Source organism: Coregonus lavaretus (genome assembly GCF_964263955.1).
Source record: "Coregonus lavaretus genome assembly, contig: HAP1_SCAFFOLD_336, whole genome shotgun sequence".
NCBI lineage: Eukaryota > Metazoa > Chordata > Actinopteri > Salmoniformes > Salmonidae > Coregonus > Coregonus lavaretus.
In genome coordinates this window covers 182159-200925 of record NW_028162029.1, presented here as the reverse complement: position 1 = coordinate 200925, position 18767 = coordinate 182159, and the positions used below count along the sequence as shown (strand labels likewise).

The following is an 18767-nucleotide window of genomic DNA, read 5'->3' as shown; positions in this document are numbered from 1 at the left end:
TCAACCGTCCCGTATACGGGACAACGATCCCATAGAGGTGAACGCTAACACACACTGAAGAATCAGTCTTAATTTACGATGACGTTGCAAGTGAAGGTATTGCCCTCCCCTTAAATCCAAGGTAACTTCTGACCTGCTCTGTGGATACTAAGTGGTCATCATCCAACCCTGGCTATAATATGTAGACCTATAGTCTACCTCCCATACCTGGTCTGATATCTGGAGCTATGTTGTAGAGTCATTATATAGCATGCCTACCTGCAACAGGTGAGTAGACACTATTCAACCAGATAGAGTCGTGGGGTAAGCAGTGGGGTCAAGCCCAACACTTACAAACCCTCCAGCGTATTAGTCCTCATAGTGTTAGCTGGGACAGAAGCCTGCACACCCTGTGTCTCTCCAGGAACAGAGTTGGTGACCAATGCCCTTCATGCCTGACAGGTCAGGAAAGCCTGATCCCTACTAACCCTAGAATAGGCAGCCCTACTATACTTAATAGCACAGATAGAGTCTCTTGTTATTGTGGTGTTGGCCATTAGACCATATAAATGCAGTGTTGATCTGGGCCTGAGCTCCAGAGTTCCTGTTTAACACCTTAAATATGCATCACCCATCTAGCTAGCTATTTGTAGCTAATGCTAGCTATTTGTAGCTAGCTAATTAGCATTAGCTAAACAGTCGCCAGCTGAGCGTTTTGTGAATAGAACTATTGTGCATCGCATTCAGATTAGTTTTTTTTATTTGAAAAAAACTTTACATGTATTTTCAAACTAACTAGCCAATCTAACTGTAACCATTTCTGATGATCAATTCATCTCATCTATGACGCCTTGATGGCTGTGGACCAATGAGAGGAGAGCTACTGAGATCGGACGTCACAAACACATGTCCATATATGGCATTGCGTTGGCAGCCATATTGGCTTTTCTATCCAGTGATGTCCCTGGAACCGGGACCACGTTATACCTCGAAGGTCGGCATAGAGCCCATGGAAAAAGACAGGAACCTTCCCGCTAGCCATGATTGGCTGAGATAATGGATGGGCCGGACGTGCCGAGAGATGAGTTCGGATTGGTCTGCCATGTAGCATGCTTCTGTCTATAACATGAGCTGCTCAGTATACTTAGATAATCCTTGCTACCGCTGCTTTTTTGAAAGATATAACGTTAGCCATTGGAGAACTGCTAAAGTGTTGCTACTGCTCTCAACAACATGGCTGCCCTGAATTTAGCAGGCGCTATCGACAAAGATCAGTGGGGAAAAAGTTATGATGGACTACTTTCTGCACTCGGTTAGTGTGATCCGGAGTGACTTGACACAACTCGGGTCAAACAAGCTATACAAACAAAACGAAGGTTTACATGTGTAACCACGGTTACGTTAGCTATTGGATTACTCCAATATAGTATCCTTCCGCTTGGCAGGATACATTCCGAGGAAGGATTTCAGATTAGTCCCATGTTCCCATGGTAATGATGAGCAATGTTCCCTCAAAAAAAATATGGCACAGAGCAAATTTCAGGTCTGCTGACCGCAAACTTCAACGTTGTGAAAATTCTGTGCAACTTCCGGCACTCATTTCATGTAAGAATGCACTCATATATACATTTTGTTATTGTATCAGGTATTTTGTATTTTTTTTTTTATAAAGAAAATGAAATTTCAGTCACCTCTGAATTACTGTGTTGTCTTGTTCTCTTGCATAATTCAACAAGTGTGTCAGTGAGGGGGTTGGTTTATCTGGCCCGGGTTACCACGTTGGGAGGAGTTTGAACCGGGTGAAAAGTGATTTCATTCCTTTTGGAGCCGGGCTGCCTCCCAGGCATGAATCAGGTGCTCCGCTCTGGCCGACGGCAAAGTCGGCTCAAAACAAAAGTGACGTAAATAAGCACATGGAGAAATGAGTAGCATTCTGTGTTTTCACATGCAATTGAAGTGATTGCTTTTGATAAAAAGGCTTTAAATGCCTTCCAAAGTAAATCTAGTTTGAAAATTCAAACGTTTATTTTATGGAAAAGAGATGTTGTATGTTCCTTGACGATGCATGATGCTGCCTTGTTGACAACATGACCGTGGGGTGCAGATTACTGTTTGATTTGAGAAGGGTACTCCTCCCTCCCCGCTTTAACCCGATGACGTGACGGCCCATTGTCCAGTTCAACCCGGGCCAGCGTAATAGAACTCACCTCAATAGCAGGATACCCTCGGATTAAAAATCAACAGGCCATCACGTCTGGCTCTAGGTTATATCTCTAAACATACTTTACATTGTTTGCGAGATGAGACATAATATCACTATAATCCGAGTGTTCATTGTCAGAAGTTGCTTTCATTTCAGCGCATCTAGTTTGTAAACATTTCAACCATATTAAACGCTAACTTTTTTCAATTCCACAAGAAATGAACAAAATTCAGGGCCTCACCTGTTTAGATACAAAAATATATATATATATAATAATCATTTATTTTATTTTGTCACGAATGTTGAGAGACGGGTCAGACCAAGGTGCAGCGTGGTATGCGAACATGTTTATTAAACTCAATAAACAAAACAAGAAACAACGTAACATGAAGTCCTCAGGCTATACACATACAAGCCTAGACACGGAACAAGATCCCACAACTAAGGTAGGCAAACAGGCTACTTAAGTATGATCCCCAATCAGAGATAACGAGCGACAGCTGTCTCTGATTGGGAATCACACCCGGCCAAATATAGAAATACAATACATAGAACATAAACATAGAATTTCTAGCATAGATTCTCACGCCCTGACCAAACCAACTAAAGATGACCGGCCTCTCAAGGCCAGGGCGTGACATATTTATTTGCCTGTTTTGAATGTTATTTTGGCATTAATTCATGTCACATATCAGTTTGCAAACAATGTAAAAATTTTTTTTAAAAAAAATTAAGTTAATAAAGCCGCATACAAACATGTTCTCTTTCTTGAGTAAGGCAGCTCCTAAATGCAGGTGTTTCAGCCTCGCTCAGTGCTTTCTGGGGTGGTGGGGCAGCCAGCGGAATATACAGAGCATACGCTTTGGTAATGTTCTCTAGTTGCGCCGTGATTGGCTCAGTGTTCTGTCACTCACTATATCACCGCAGAATTTGTATTTATTTTTAATTTAACTAGGCAAGTCAGTTAAGAACAAATTCTTATTTACAATGACGGCCTACACCGGCCAAACCAGGACGACGCTGGGCCAATTGTGCGCCGTCCTATGGGACTCCCAATCACAGCCGGATTATGATACAGCATGGAATCGAACCAGCGGGTCTGTAGTGACGCCTCTAGCACTGAGATGCAGTGCCTTAAACCGCTGTGCCACTCGGGAGAATGTACAGGGAGAGTTAGGCAGTTCAAGCCCCCTTGGGTTCTGCCATAGAGTTACATTAGAAGAGCCCATCCAAGAAGGCTCAAGGTCATTGGCCACAGATAAAATGACGTCAAATCACGTTATATCTACCATAGCTTTGATTGGACTGATCATGTTACTTTCAAAATCTTAGCTAACAAGCTAAACAAGCAGTCATCATCATGAATAACTTTGACAATCTACTGGCAAATCCTTTTCAATCCTTGTCAGATGAAGATAAACTATAGTTAAAGGTATTGGTGTTCATCACCATTGGACATAAACATTACACAACAAGTCAGAAATCACAAATTCAACAATGAGCGGTTTGGAAGGAATCAGTGGCTAACTGCAAGCGTTGCAAATCAATCGCTATTTTGTTTGCTCCAAGTCTGGGTTTAAGGATTTAAAACATCTGTCTGAAATGGTCTCTAGCAGTACAGAGAAACCTATTTCTCACAGATCCATCTGTATTGATAGGAACAGTCATAGTCCCACCATGCTCCTGTGTCTGATGACTGGGAGTAGAAATACGCACAGTTCTTGTACACACCACCATTAGGATCTCCACTGTTCCAGTACCTGTAGAAGAAACAACACATAGAATCAGGCTGTCCACTGTTCCAATACCTGTAGAAGAAACAACACATAGAATCAGGCTGTCCACTGTTCCAATACCTGTAGAAGAAACAACTCATAGAATCAGGCTGTCCACTGTTCCAATACCTGTAGAAGAAACAACACATAGAATCAGGCTGTCCACTGTTCCAATACCTGTAGAAGAAACAACTCATAGAATCAGGCTGTCCACTGTTCCAATACCTGTAGAAGAAACAACACATAGAATCAGGCTGTCCACTGTTCCAATACCTGTAGAAGAAACAACACATAGAATCAGGCTGTCCACTGTTCCAATACCTGTAGAAGAAACAACACATACAGTGGGGAAAAAAAGTATTTAGTCAGCCACCAATTGTGCAAGTTCTCCCACTTAAAAAGATGAGAGAGGCCTGTAATTTTCATCATAGGTACACGTCAACTATGACAGACAAAATTAGGAAAAAAAATCCAGAAAATCACATTGTAGGATTTTTAATGAATTTATTTGCAAATTATGGTGGAAAATAAGTATTTGGTCACCTACAAACAAGCAAGATTTCTGGCTCTCACAGACCTGTAACTTCTTCTTTAAGAGGCTCCTCTATCCTCCACTCGTTACCTGTATTAATGGCACCTGTTTGAACTTGTTATCAGTATAAAAGACACCTGTCCACAACCTCAAACAGTCACACTCCAAACTCCACTATGGCCAAGACCAAAGAGCTGTCAAAGGACACCAGAAACAAAATTGTAGACCTGCACCAGGCTGGGAAGACTGAATCTTCAATAGGTAAGCAGCTTGGTTTGAAGAAATCAACTGTGGGAGCAATTATTAGGAAATGGAAGACATACAAGACCACTGATAATCTCCCTCGATCTGGGGCTCCACGCAAGATCTCACCCTGTGGGGTCAAAATGATCACAAGAACGGTGAGCAAAAATCCCAGAACCACACGGGGGGACCTAGTGAATGACCTGCAGAGAGCTGGGACCAAAGTAACAAAGCCTACCATCAGTAACACACTACGCTGCCAGGGACTCAAATCCTGCAGTACAGACGTGTCCCCCTGCTTAAGCCAGTACATGTCCAGGCCCGTCTGAAGTTTGCTAGAGTGCATTTGGATGATCCAGAAGAGGATTGGGAGAATGTCAGATGAAACCAAAATATAACTTTTTGGTAAAAACTCAACTCGTCGTGTTTGGAGGACAAAGAATGCTGAGTTGCATCCAAAGAACACCATACCTACTGTGAAGCATGGGGGTGGAAACATCATGCTTTGGGGCTGTTTTTCTGTAAAGGGACCAGGACGACTGATCCGTGTAAAGGAAAGAATGAATGGGGCCATGTATCGTGAGATTTTGAGTGAAAACCTCCTTCCATCAGCAAGGGCATTGAAGATGAAACGTGGCTGGGTCTTTCAGCATGACAATGATCCCAAACACACCGCCCGGGCAACGAAGGAGTGGCTTCGTAAGAAGCATTTCAAGGTCCTGGAGTGGCCTAGCCAGTCTCCAGATCTCAACCCCATAGAAAATCTTTGGCGGGAGTTGAAAGTCCGTATTGCCCAGCGACAGCCCCAAAACATCACTGCTCTAGAGGAGATCTGCATGGAGGAATGGGCCAAAATACCAGCAACAGTGTGTGAAAACTGTCACGATCGTCTGAGGAAGCGGACCAATACGCAGCGTTGCGAGTGAACATGATGACTTTAATTAGAAAGCACGTCAATACAAAAACAAAAGACGAAAGTGAAGTCCAACAGAAACAATGCCTGAACTAGGAACAAAAACCCACAACCCACATGAGAACACAGACCGAATAAATATGGCTCCCAATCAGAGATAACGAGCCGACAGCTGACACTCGTTACCTCCGATTGGGAGTCATTGAATACAAACAAGGAAACACAACCACAACCTAGAAATAGACACAACAGAACTCCCCACCTAGAAATAAACGTGACAGACATGCAAACATAAAAAATCACCCAAAACCCAACAAAACAACATACACCCTGGCTCAAATACACAAGTCCTGGAGCCAGAGTGTGACAATACCCCCCCCTAAAGGTGCGGACTCCGGGCGCACCAGCATACAGTCTAGGGGAGGGTCTGGGTGGGCGTCTGTCCACGGTGGCGGTTCTGCCCCTGGTCGTGGTCCCCATCCCACCTTAGTCACCACCCGCTTCCCTAGCCTCCTCCACATGACCACCCCCCAACTAAACCCCACTGGGTTAAGGGGCGGCACCGGAATAAGGGGCAGCACCGGACTAAGGGGCAGTATCGGACTAAGGGGCAGTACCAGGCTGAATGGCGGATCCCGGCTGGTCGGCTCTGGCGGATCCCGGCTAGACGGCTCTGGCGGATCCCGGCTGGACGGCTCTGGCGGATCCCGGCTGGACGGCTCTGGCGGATCCCGGCTGGACGGCTCTGGCGGATCCCGGCTGGACGGCTCTGGCGGATCCCGGCTGGACGGCTCTGGCGGATCCCGGCTGGACGGTTCTGGCGGATCCCGGCTGGACGGCTCTGGTGGATCCCGGCTGGACGGCTCTGGCGGATCCTGGCTGGACGGCTCTGGCGGATCCTGGCTGGACGGCTCTGGCGGATCCTGGCTGGACGGCTCATGGCTGGCTGACGGATCTGGCTGCTCATGGCTGGCTGACGGATCTGGCTGCTCATGGCTGGCTGACGGATCTGGCTGCTCATGGCTGGCTGACGGATCTGGCTGCTCATGGCTGGCTGACGGATCTGGCTGCTCATGGCTGGCTGACGGATCTGGCTGCTCATGGCTGGCTGACGGATCTGGCTGCTCATGGCTGGCTGACGGATCTGGCTGCTCATGGCTGGCGGAAGGCTCTGGCTGATCCTGTCTGGCGGAAGGCTCTGGCTGATCCTGTCTGACAGAAGGCTCTGGCTGATCCTGTCTGGCAGAAGGCTCTGGCTGATCCTGTCTGGCAGAAGGCTCTGGCTGATCCTGTCTGGCAGAAGGCTCTGGCTGATCCTGTCTGGCAGAAGGCTCTGGCTGATCCTGTCTGGCGGAAGGCTCTGGCTGATCCTGTCTGGCAGAAGGCTCTGGCTGATCCTGTCTGGCAGAAGGCTCTGGCTGATCCTGTCTGGCAGAAGGCTCTGGCTGATCCTGTCTGGCGGAAGGCTCTGGCTGATCCGGTCTGGCAGAAGGCTCTAACGGCTCCGGTCTGGCGGACGGCTCTGAATGCTCATGGCAGACGGGCGGCTTAAGCGCCTTTGGGCAGACGGGCAGTTCAGGCCCCGTTGGGCAGACGGCAGACTCTGGCCGTCTGAGGCGCATCGTAGGCCTGGTGCGTGGTGCCGGAACAGGAGGTACCGGGCTGAGGACACGCATCTCAGGGCTAGTGCGGGGAGAAGCAACAGGGCATGCTGGACCCTGGGGACGCACCGTAGGCCTGATGCGTGGTGCCGGAACTGGAGGTACCGGGCTGAGGACACGCATCTCAGGGCTAGTGCGGGAAGCAGCAACAGGGCATGCTTGGCCCTGGGGACGCACCGTAGGCCTGATGCGTGGTGCCGGAACTGGAGGTACCGGGCTGAGGACACGCATCTCAGGGCTAGTGCGGGGAGTAGCAACAGGGCATGCTGGACCCTGGGAACGCACATAAGGGCTAGTGCGGAGAGCCGGAACAGGGCATGCTGGACCCTGGGGACTCACATAACGCCTAGTGCGGAGAGCAGCAACAGGACTCACAGGACTCTGGGGACACACAGGAGGCTTGGTGCGTGGTGTAGGCACTGGTGGGAAAGGGCTGGCGACGCGCACCGTATCCCTGGTGCGAGTGGCCGGAACAGGTCGGGCTGGGCTGGCGACGCGCACCGTACACTTGGTGCGGGTGGCAGGAACAGGCCGAACCGGGCTGGCGACGCGCACCGTAGGCTTCCTACGTGGCGCAGGAACAGGCCGGGCTGGGCTGGCGACGCACACCGTAGGCTTCACGCGTGGAGTAGACACAGGCCGGTCCGTACTGGGAACACACACCACTGGCCTTAACCGGGGCTCAGGAACGGGCCGGACCGGACTGGTAACACACTTCAGTCTCTCACGCCGTGCCACAACAACTTCCCTCCCTCTACTCGCCAATGGCTCCCGTACTCCGGTAGCCTTCTCTCCACGTCTACCTGTGGCAGCCTCCTGCTGCCCAGCTGCCCAAGCCATGTGCCCCCCCCAAAACATTTCTTGGGGTTGCCTCTCGTCCTTCCGACGAAAAACCTGCTGCCGCCGATGCTCCTCTCTCGCCAGGGCCTTGATCTTCCCCCAAGGTCCCTTGCCCCCGAGCATGTCCTCCCAGGACCACGATTTGCCCACCTGGGCCATCGCCAGCCTCTCGATCTCCTTACCCGGCGCCTCCACCCATGTCCAGTCTCTTTGCTCCTGGACACGCTGCTTGGTCCTTTTATGGTGGGTTTTTCTGTCACGATCGTCTGAGGAAGCGGACCAATACGCAGCGTTGCGAGTGAACATGATGACTTTAATTAGAAAGCACGTCAATACAAAAACAAAAGACGAAAGTGAAGTCCAACAGAAACAATGCCTGAACTAGGAACAAAAACCCACAACCCACATGAGAACACAGACCGAATAAATATGGCTCCCAATCAGAGATAACGAGCCGACAGCTGACACTCGTTACCTCCGATTGGGAGTCATTGAATACAAACAAGGAAACACAACCACAACCTAGAAATAGACACAACAGAACTCCCCACCTAGAAATAAACGTGACAGACATGCAAACATAAAAAATCACCCAAAACCCAACAAAACAACATACACCCTGGCTCAAATACACAAGTCCTGGAGCCAGAGTGTGACAATACCCCCCCCTAAAGGTGCGGACTCCGGGCGCACCAGCATACAGTCTAGGGGAGGGTCTGGGTGGGCGTCTGTCCACGGTGGCGGTTCTGCCCCTGGTCGTGGTCCCCATCCCACCTTAGTCACCACCCGCTTCCCTAGCCTCCTCCACATGACCACCCCCCAACTAAACCCCACTGGGTTAAGGGGCGGCACCGGACTAAGGGGCAGCACCGGACTAAGGGGCAGTATCGGACTAAGGGGCAGTACCAGGCTGAATGGCGGATCCCGGCTGGTCGGCTCTGGCGGATCCCGGCTAGACGGCTCTGGCGGATCCCGGCTGGACGGCTCTGGCGGATCCCGGCTGGACGGCTCTGGCGGATCCCGGCTGGACGGCTCTGGCGGATCCCGGCTGGACGGCTCTGGCGGATCCCGGCTGGACGGCTCTGGCGGATCCCGGCTGGACGGTTCTGGCGGATCCCGGCTGGACGGCTCTGGTGGATCCCGGCTGGACGGCTCTGGAGGATCCTGGCTGGACGGCTCTGGCGGATCCTGGCTGGACGGCTCTGGCGGATCCTGGCTGGACGGCTCATGGCTGGCTGACGGATCTGGCTGCTCATGGCTGGCTGACGGATCTGGCTGCTCATGGCTGGCTGACGGATCTGGCTGCTCATGGCTGGCTGACGGATCTGGCTGCTCATGGCTGGCTGACGGATCTGGCTGCTCATGGCTGGCTGACGGATCTGGCTGCTCATGGCTGGCTGACGGATCTGGCTGCTCATGGCTGGCTGACGGATCTGGCTGCTCATGGCTGGCGGAAGGCTCTGGCTGATCCTGTCTGGCGGAAGGCTCTGGCTGATCCTGTCTGACAGAAGGCTCTGGCTGATCCTGTCTGGCAGAAGGCTCTGGCTGATCCTGTCTGGCAGAAGGCTCTGGCTGATCCTGTCTGGCAGAAGGCTCTGGCTGATCCTGTCTGGCAGAAGGCTCTGGCTGATCCTGTCTGGCGGAAGGCTCTGGCTGATCCTGTCTGGCAGAAGGCTCTGGCTGATCCTGTCTGGCAGAAGGCTCTGGCTGATCCTGTCTGGCAGAAGGCTCTGGCTGATCCTGTCTGGCGGAAGGCTCTGGCTGATCCGGTCTGGCAGAAGGCTCTAACGGCTCCGGTCTGGCGGACGGCTCTGAATGCTCATGGCAGACTGGCGGCTTAAGCGCCTTTGGGCAGACGGGCAGTTCAGGCCCCGTTGGGCAGACGGCAGACTCTGGCCGTCTGAGGCGCATCGTAGGCCTGGTGCGTGGTGCCGGAACAGGAGGTACCGGGCTGAGGACACGCATCTCAGGGCTAGTGCGGGGAGAAGCAACAGGGCATGCTGGACCCTGGGGACGCACCGTAGGCCTGATGCGTGGTGCCGGAACTGGAGGTACCGGGCTGAGGACACGCATCTCAGGGCTAGTGCGGGAAGCAGCAACAGGGCATGCTTGGCCCTGGGGACGCACCGTAGGCCTGATGCGTGGTGCCGGAACTGGAGGTACCGGGCTGAGGACACGCATCTCAGGGCTAGTGCGGGGAGTAGCAACAGGGCATGCTGGACCCTGGGAACGCACATAAGGGCTAGTGCGGAGAGCCGGAACAGGGCATGCTGGACCCTGGGGACTCACATAACGCCTAGTGCGGAGAGCAGCAACAGGACTCACAGGACTCTGGGGACACACAGGAGGCTTGGTGCGTGGTGTAGGCACTGGTGGGAAAGGGCTGGCGACGCGCACCGTATCCCTGGTGCGGGTGGCAGGAACAGGCCGAACCGGGCTGGCGACGCGCACCGTAGGCTTCCTACGTGGCGCAGGAACAGGCCGGGCTGGGCTGGCGACGCACACCGTAGGCTTCACGCGTGGAGTAGACACAGGCCGGTCCGTACTGGGAACACACACCACTGGCCTTAACCGGGGCTCAGGAACGGGCCGGACCGGACTGGTAACACACTTCAGTCTCTCACGCCGTGCCACAACAACTTCCCTCCCTCTACTCGCCAATGGCTCCCGTACTCCGGTAGCCTTCTCTCCACGTCTACCTGTGGCAGCCTCCTGCTGCCCAGCTGCCCAAGCCATGTGCCCCCCCCAAAACATTTCTTGGGGTTGCCTCTCGTCCTTCCGACGAAAAACCTGCTGCCGCCGATGCTCCTCTCTCGCCAGGGCCTTGATCTTCCCCCAAGGTCCCTTGCCCCCGAGCATGTCCTCCCAGGACCACGATTTGCCCACCTGGGCCATCGCCAGCCTCTCGATCTCCTTACCCGGCGCCTCCACCCATGTCCAGTCTCTTTGCTCCTGGACACGCTGCTTGGTCCTTTTATGGTGGGTTTTTCTGTCACGATCGTCTGAGGAAGCGGACCAATACGCAGCGTTGCGAGTGAACATGATGACTTTAATTAGAAAGCACGTCAATACAAAAACAAAAGACGAAAGTGAAGTCCAACAGAAACAATGCCTGAACTAGGAACAAAAACCCACAACCCACATGAGAACACAGACCGAATAAATATGGCTCCCAATCAGAGATAACGAGCCGACAGCTGACACTCGTTACCTCCGATTGGGAGTCATTGAATACAAACAAGGAAACACAACCACAACCTAGAAATAGACACAACAGAACTCCCCACCTAGAAATAAACGTGACAGACATGCAAACATAAAAAATCACCCAAAACCCAACAAAACAACATACACCCTGGCTCAAATACACAAGTCCTGGAGCCAGAGTGTGACAAAAACCTTGTGAAGACTTACAGAAAACGTTTGACCTGTGTCATTGCCAACAAAGGGTATATAACAAAGTATTAAGAAACTTTTGTTATTGACCAAATACTTATTTTCCACCATAATTTGCAAATAAATTCATTAAAAATCCTACAATGTGATTTTCTGGATTTTTTTCCTCATTTTCTCTGTCATAGTTGACGTGTACCTATGATGAAAATTACAGGCCTCTCTCATATTTTTAAGTGGGAGAACTTGCACAATTGGTGGCTGACAAAATACTTTTTTTCCCCACTGTATAATCAGGCTATCCACTGTTCCAGTACCTGTAGAAGAGACAACACATAGAATCAGGCTGTCCACTGTTCCAATACCTGTAGAAGCGACAACACATAGAATCAGGCTGTCCACTGTTCCAATACCTGTAGAAGAAACAACACATAGAATCAGGCTGTCCACTGTTCCAATACCTGTAGAAGAAACAACACATAGAATCAGGCTGTCCACTGTTCCAATACCTGTAGAAGAAACAACACATAGAATCAGGCTGTCCACTGTTCCAATACCTGTAGAAGAATCAACACATAGAATCAGGCTGTCCACTGTTCCAATACCTGTAGAAGAAACAACACATAGAATCAGGCTGTCCACTGTTCCAATACCTGTAGAATAAACAACACATAGAATCAGGCTGTCCACTGTTCCAATACCTGTAGAAGAAACAAGACATATAATCAGGCTGTCCACTCTGAGTCTAGTACTCCAGACAGTGATTTCAAAGTGACACAGAACTCATTAAATGTCTTACCTTGTGGTCAGTGGTGTGTCGTCCACCCATTTCCAGGTCCCCTCAGTAACAGAGTCAGTCAGACCAATCCAGACATATTTCTTTACTCCACATAACCAATTGACAAATGTCTGTAGTTGTGGGAGAGAGACAACATTGTTAATACTTAACCATTACCTCTCTCTGTATCTCTCTCTCTCTCTGTATCTCTCTCTCTCTCTGTATCTCTCTCTCTCTCTCTCTCTCTCTCTCTCTCTCTCTCTCTCTCTCTCTCTCTCTCTCTCTCTCTCTCTCTCTCTCTCTCTCTCTCTCTCTCTCTCTCTCTCTCTCTCTCTCTCTCTCTCTCTCTCTCTCTCTCTCTCTCTCTCTTTTTTTTTCACACACACACCTGTTTGTCTTGGCTGTTGATGATCACCAGGTCTGCTCCTCTACCTCTGCAGTCCTGTCTGCTCTTCTCCCAGGTGTTCTTCTCAGTAGAGATGTAGTAACAACTGCTACCAAGCTTCTTCCATCCTTGCGAACACACTATAATTTAAATGTTCTTCTTTAGTCACATACAACTCACATTGAATTAAGTCTCAATCAAACACTCAAGGAAGACAGGGCACTAACTAATGGACAATTTGGAAGTCGTAGATTGTTTTCTAAAATTTTTCCTTTAATGTAAGTTGAATTGCCTGTTTGTAAGTGGCATGTGAACTGATGCAGAGACTGTCAAACAGAACAGTCAATAGACAATTTTACTCACCTTTCTCAACACCTTTCTGTAGCTGGTCTCTCTCTTTAGTCAGGGTCTTGTAACTGGTCTGTAACTGGTCTCTCTCTTTGGTCAGGGTGTTGTATCTGGTCTGTAGCTGGTCTCTCTCTTTGGTCAGGGTGTTATAGCTGGTCTGTAACTGGTCTCTCTCTTTGGTCAGGGTGTTGTATCTGGTCTGTAACTGGTCTCTCTCTTTGGTCAGGGTGTTGTTGCTGGTCTGTAGCTGGTCTCTCTCTTTGGTCAGGGTGTTGTTGCTGGTCAATTGGTTTCTCTCTGTGAAATAATACGATCAATGAACAAGGTAACAGTGGAAAAGTTAATCACACATTATCAGGGTTGGGGTCAGTTGCATTTAAATTCCAGTCAATTCAGGAAGTACACTGGAATTCTAATAGAATTCCAATTATCTTCAATGCTTTTCAATGAAGAAAATGTGGAATTGGAATTTGGTGTACTTTCTGAATTGAATTGAATGGAGTTGAAATGGAATTGATCCCTGATCATTACACCACTGATGATTAAGAGAAAGTTTGATTGAGAACATATCAAACTCACGGTAGAGCAACAGGCCTATGATCCCAGCCAATAGGAGAACACACAGCAGCCCCAGACTCACTGCAGCAGCTCCAGAGTATCTCTTCCACCACTGATAAAACACTGAAGCACAAATTATTACCATAAGAACTTGCTCTTTATCAGCGTTGTATTTGCATTGACTTTTGTGTCCATTTGCTCTTTGAAGCACCGAGGAAAAAACACAAACTTGACAAGGGACAGAACACCAGAACTGAGTTCCAACACCTCACACTTTATACTGCTTGACTTCCAGAACCTCTTATAGAACACTGGCTTAAACATATTGCAGAGTTCAGGCACCCAAAATGAGGACAGGAACGTATGATTGAATGTATTTCAATCTGCATTTTATTTGTCACATGCTTCGTAAACACATGCTAATAGTGAAATGCTGACTTAAGGGTCCTTTTCCAACAATGCACAGTTAAAGATACAACATTTAAAATATTCATACAAGGAATTAATACAGTCAGAATAACTGGCTACAGTGCATTCGGAAAGTATTCAAACCCTTTGACTTACTCCACATTTTGTTACGTTACAGCCTTATTCTAACATTTATTAAATAATTTTCCCCCCTCATTAATCTACACACAAACCCCATAATGACAAAGCATAAACAGGTTTTTCAATTTTTTTACATAAGTATTCAGACCCTTTACTCAGTACTTTGTTGAAGCAATTTTGGCAGATTTTACAGCCTTGAGTCTCCTAGGGTATGACGCTACGAGCTTGGCACACCTGTATTTGGGGAGTTTCTCCCATTCTTCTCTGCAGATCATCTCAAGCTCTGTCAGGTTGGATGGGGAGCGTCGCTGCACAGCTATTATCAGGTCTCACCAGAGACGTTCGATCGGGTTCAAGTCCGGGCTCTGGCTGGGCCACTCAAGGACATTCAGAGACTTGTCCCGAAGCCACTCTTGTGTTGTCTTGGCTCTGTGCTTAGGGTCATTGTCTTGTTGGAAGGTGATCCTTTTCCCCAGTCTGAGGTCCTGAACACTCTCGAGCAGGTTTTCATCAAGGATCTCTCTGTACTTTGCTCTGTTCATCTTTCCCTTGATCCTGACTAGTCTCCCAGTCCCTGCCGCTGAAAAACATCCCCACAGCATGATGCTGCCACCACCATGCTTCACCGTAGGGATGGTGCCAGGTTTCCTCCAGACTTCTTTCTCATGGTCTGAGAGTCTTTAGGTGCCTTTTGGCAAACTCCAAGCGGGCTGTCATGTGCCTTTTACTGAGGAGTGGCTTCCGTCTGGCCACTTTACCAAAAAGGCCTGATTGGTGGAGTGCTGCAGAGATGGTTGTCCTTCTGGAAGGTTCTCCCATCTCCACAGAGGAACTCTTTAGCTCTTTCAGAGTGACCATCTGGTTTTTGGTCACCTCCCTGACCAAGGTACTTCTCCCAGATTGCTGAGTTTTGCCAGGCAGCCAGCTCTAAGAAGAGTCTTGGTGGTTCCAAACTTCTTCCATTTAAGAATGATGGAGGCCACTGTGTTCTTGGGGACCTTCAATGCTGAAGAAATGTTTTGGTACCCTTCCCCAGATCTGTACCTCAACATAATCCTGTCTCGGGGCTCTATGGACAATTCCTTCGACCTCATGGCTTGGTTTTTGATCTGCCACGCATTGTCATCCGTGGGACCTTATATAGACAGGTGTGTGCCTTTCCAAATCATGTCCAATCAATTGAATTTACCACAGGTGCACTCCAATCAAGTTGTAGAAACATTTCAAGGTTGCTCAATGGAAACAGGATGCACCTAAACTCAACTTCGAGTCTCATAGCAAAGGGTCTGAATACTTATGTAAAAAATATATTTTTGTTTCTTTGTATACATTTGCAAAAATGTCTAAAAACCTGTTTTCACTTTGTCATTATGGGGTATTGTGTGTAGATTCTAAAGGAAGTTTGTTCTCAAGTGTCTGAGAAAAATAAGAAAGATCAGGAAACATTTTATGTATATTTTTTACATGTATTTATCCCCTTATTTCATGCACTAAACTATCTCCATATATGCACTGCTCAAAAAAATAAAGGGAACACTTAAACAACACAATGTAACTCCAAGTCAATCACACTTCTGTGAAATCAAACTGTCCACTTAGGAAGCAACACTGATTGACAATAAATGTCACATGCTGTTGTGCAAATGGAATAGACAACAGGTGGAAATTATAGGCAATTAGCAAGACACCCCCAATAAAGGACTGGTTTTGCAGGTGGTGACCACAGACCACTTCTCAGTTCCTATGCTTCCTGGCTGATGTTTTGGTCACTTTTGAATGCTGGCAGTGCTTTCACTCTAGTGGTAGCATGAGACGGAGTCTACAACCCACACAAGTGGCTCAGGGAGTGCAGCTCATCAAGGATGCCACATCAAAGCGAGCTGTGGCAAGACGGTTTGCTGTGTCTGTCAGCGTAGTGTCCAGAGCATGGAGGCGCTACCAGGAGACAGGCCAGTACATCAGGAGACGTGGAGGAGGCCGTAGGAGGGCAACAACCCAGCAGCAGGACTGTTACCTCCGCCTTTGTGCAGGAAGGAGCAGGAGGAGCACTGCCAGAGCCCTGCAAAATGACCTCCAGCAGGCCACAAATGTGCATGTGTCTGCTCAAACGGTTGAAACAGACTCCATGAGGGTGGTATGAGGGCCCGACGTCCACAGGTGGGGGTTGTGCTTACAGCCCAACACCGTGCAGGACGTTTGGCATTTGCCAGAGAACACCAAGATTGGCAAATTCGCCACTGGCGCCCTGTGCTCTTCACAGATTAAAGCAGGTTCACACTGAGCACATGTGACAGACGTGACAGAGTCTGGAGACGCCGTGGAGAACGTTCTGCTGCCTGGAACATCATCCAGCATGACTGGTTTGGAGGTGGGTCAGTCATGGTGTGGGGTGGCATTTCTTTGGGGGGCCGCACAGCCCTCCATGTGCTCGCCAGAGGTAGCCTGACTGCCATTAGGTACCGAGATGAGATCCTCAGACCCCTTGTGAGACCATATGCTGGTGCGGTTGGCCCTGGGTTCCTCCTAATGCAAGACAATGCTAGACCTCATGTGGCTGGAGTGTGTCAGCAGTTCCTGCAAGAGGAAGGCATTGATGCTATGGACTGGCCCGCCCGTTCCCCAGACCTGAATCCAATTGAGCAGATCTGGGACATCATGTCTCGCTCCATCCACCAACGCCACGTTGCACCACAGACTGTCCAGGAGTTGGCGGATGCTTTAGTCCAGGTCTGGGAGGAGATCCCTCAGGAGACCATCCGCCACCTCATCAGGAGCATGCCCAGGCGTTGTAGGGAGGTCATACAGGCACGTGGAGGCCACACACACTACTGAGCCTCATTTTGACTTGTTTTAAGGACATTACATCAAAGTTGGAACAGCCTGTAGTGTGGTTTTCCACTTTAATTTTGAGGGTGACTCCAAATCCAGACCTCCATGGGTTGATACATTTGATTTCCATTGATAATTTTTGTGTGATTTTGTTGTCAGCACATTCAACTATGTAAAGAAAAAAATATTTAATAAGATTATTTCATTCAGATCTAGGATGTGTTATTTTAGTGTTCCCTTTATTTTTTTGAGCAGTGTACTTCCACACACTTTTTTAAACTGGTATCATGGACCTTCAGAGTCTTGTGAGGCTTGTGGACGTCCTAAATGGATAATCCCATCACGTTTGTGAGAGTCTCAGTCTGTCTCTTGATACGTCTCTTGTCTGAGCCGCTGACTCCACTTAGTCCCTGTACTGACATTTTGCCTGTTTGATTGCCTTGAAGAGGGAATAATAATATAATGATAATATGCCATTTTGCAGACGCTTTTATCCAAAGCGACTTACAGTCATGCGTGCATACATTTTTGTGTATGGGTGGTCCCGGGGATCGAACCCACTACCTTGGCGTTACAAGCGCCGTGCTCTACCAGCTGAGCTACAGAGGACCACTAACTACACTGTTTGCATTCTGCCATATTCCCAGTCACCTTGCCATTGTTAAATGCGATGGTTCGCGCTTTCAGTTTTGCATGAATGCTGCCATCTATCCACGGTTTCTGGTTAGGGTAGGTTTTAATAGTCACAGTGGGTACAATATCTCCTATACACTTCCTGATAAACTCAGTCACCGTATCAGTATATTAGTCAAAATTATTCTCTGAAGCTACCCAGAACATATCGCAGTCCACGTGATCAAAACAATCTTGAAGCGTGGATTCCGATTGGTCAGACCAGCGTTGATTAGTCCTTAGCACGGGCACTTCCTGTTTGAGTTTCTGTGTATAGGAAGGGAGGAGCAAAATGGAGTCGTGGTCAGATTTGCCGAAATGAGGGCGGGGGAGGGCCTTGTAGGCATCCCGGAAGTTGGAGTAGCAGTGGTCGAGTGTTTTAGCAGCGCGAGTGTGTGTGTGTTGGGGTGTAAGTATGTGTCAGTATCAAGCCATATACCAGGATAAACTGTTACCTGATGGTTGATCACCAACTCCATCCTTCCTGCAGGGCTTGATGGGTGTTTCGTTGCTGTATATACAATCATCAATATCCATGGTCTTTATTTCATTAGGATTTTTGTAACTTCTTCTCTTGTAATTTCTACTCTTGTAACTTCTACTCTTGTACTCTTGTAACTTCTACTGTTGTAACTTCTACTGTTGTAACTTCTACGGTTGTAACTTCTACGGTTGTAACGTATGCTGTTATCTCAGTTGTAGGTTTGTGTCTGTTCACTTCACCGCTGGAGCCTCTGTGTGACTCAGCCTAATGTAAGAGGCAGTTTTAACTGTCAACCTCATTAAAGGGGAAACTGTCTAACCAATAGTATGACACTAACCACCACCACGTGACTCCAACCTTATTTTCTGAAAAACATGTTTGTATTCCACAGTCTAGATTAGTTTGTATATTTAGTTTCTATTTGTTTAGTTTACCACAGTGTATATTAGTTTTACCATCTGATTAAAGCGTTGAAGTGAAAATATATTTCCATGCAGCAAAGATTGGACCCTGTGAATTCACACATACATCACAGAGCATGACTGAGGGAGGGGGGTCTAAATGTCTACGGTTTTCACTAATATTTTCTCTCTCTCTCCATCTCTCTCATTCCATATCTGCCTCG

The 18767-nt window shown here is 48.7% G+C and overlaps 1 protein-coding gene across 1 annotated transcript in view; it reads right to left on the bottom strand.

Moving 5' to 3' along the window:
* Positions 1 to 2509: 2509 nt before the first annotated feature.
* The window catches only part of LOC311119729 (uncharacterized protein), a 28575-nt gene continuing 12317 nt past the window's right edge, over positions 2510 to 18767 (bottom strand). The window contains exons 2-6 of the mRNA XM_084194391.1: positions 13630 to 13731; positions 13066 to 13347; positions 12706 to 12842; positions 12339 to 12448; positions 2510 to 3942 (exon numbers count right to left, since the gene is read on the bottom strand). Of these exons, the coding sequence (XP_084050517.1) occupies positions 3810 to 3942; positions 12339 to 12448; positions 12706 to 12842; positions 13066 to 13347; positions 13630 to 13731 (764 nt within the window). The 3' untranslated portion in view covers positions 2510 to 3809. The remainder of the gene's footprint in view (positions 3943 to 12338; positions 12449 to 12705; positions 12843 to 13065; positions 13348 to 13629; positions 13732 to 18767) is intronic.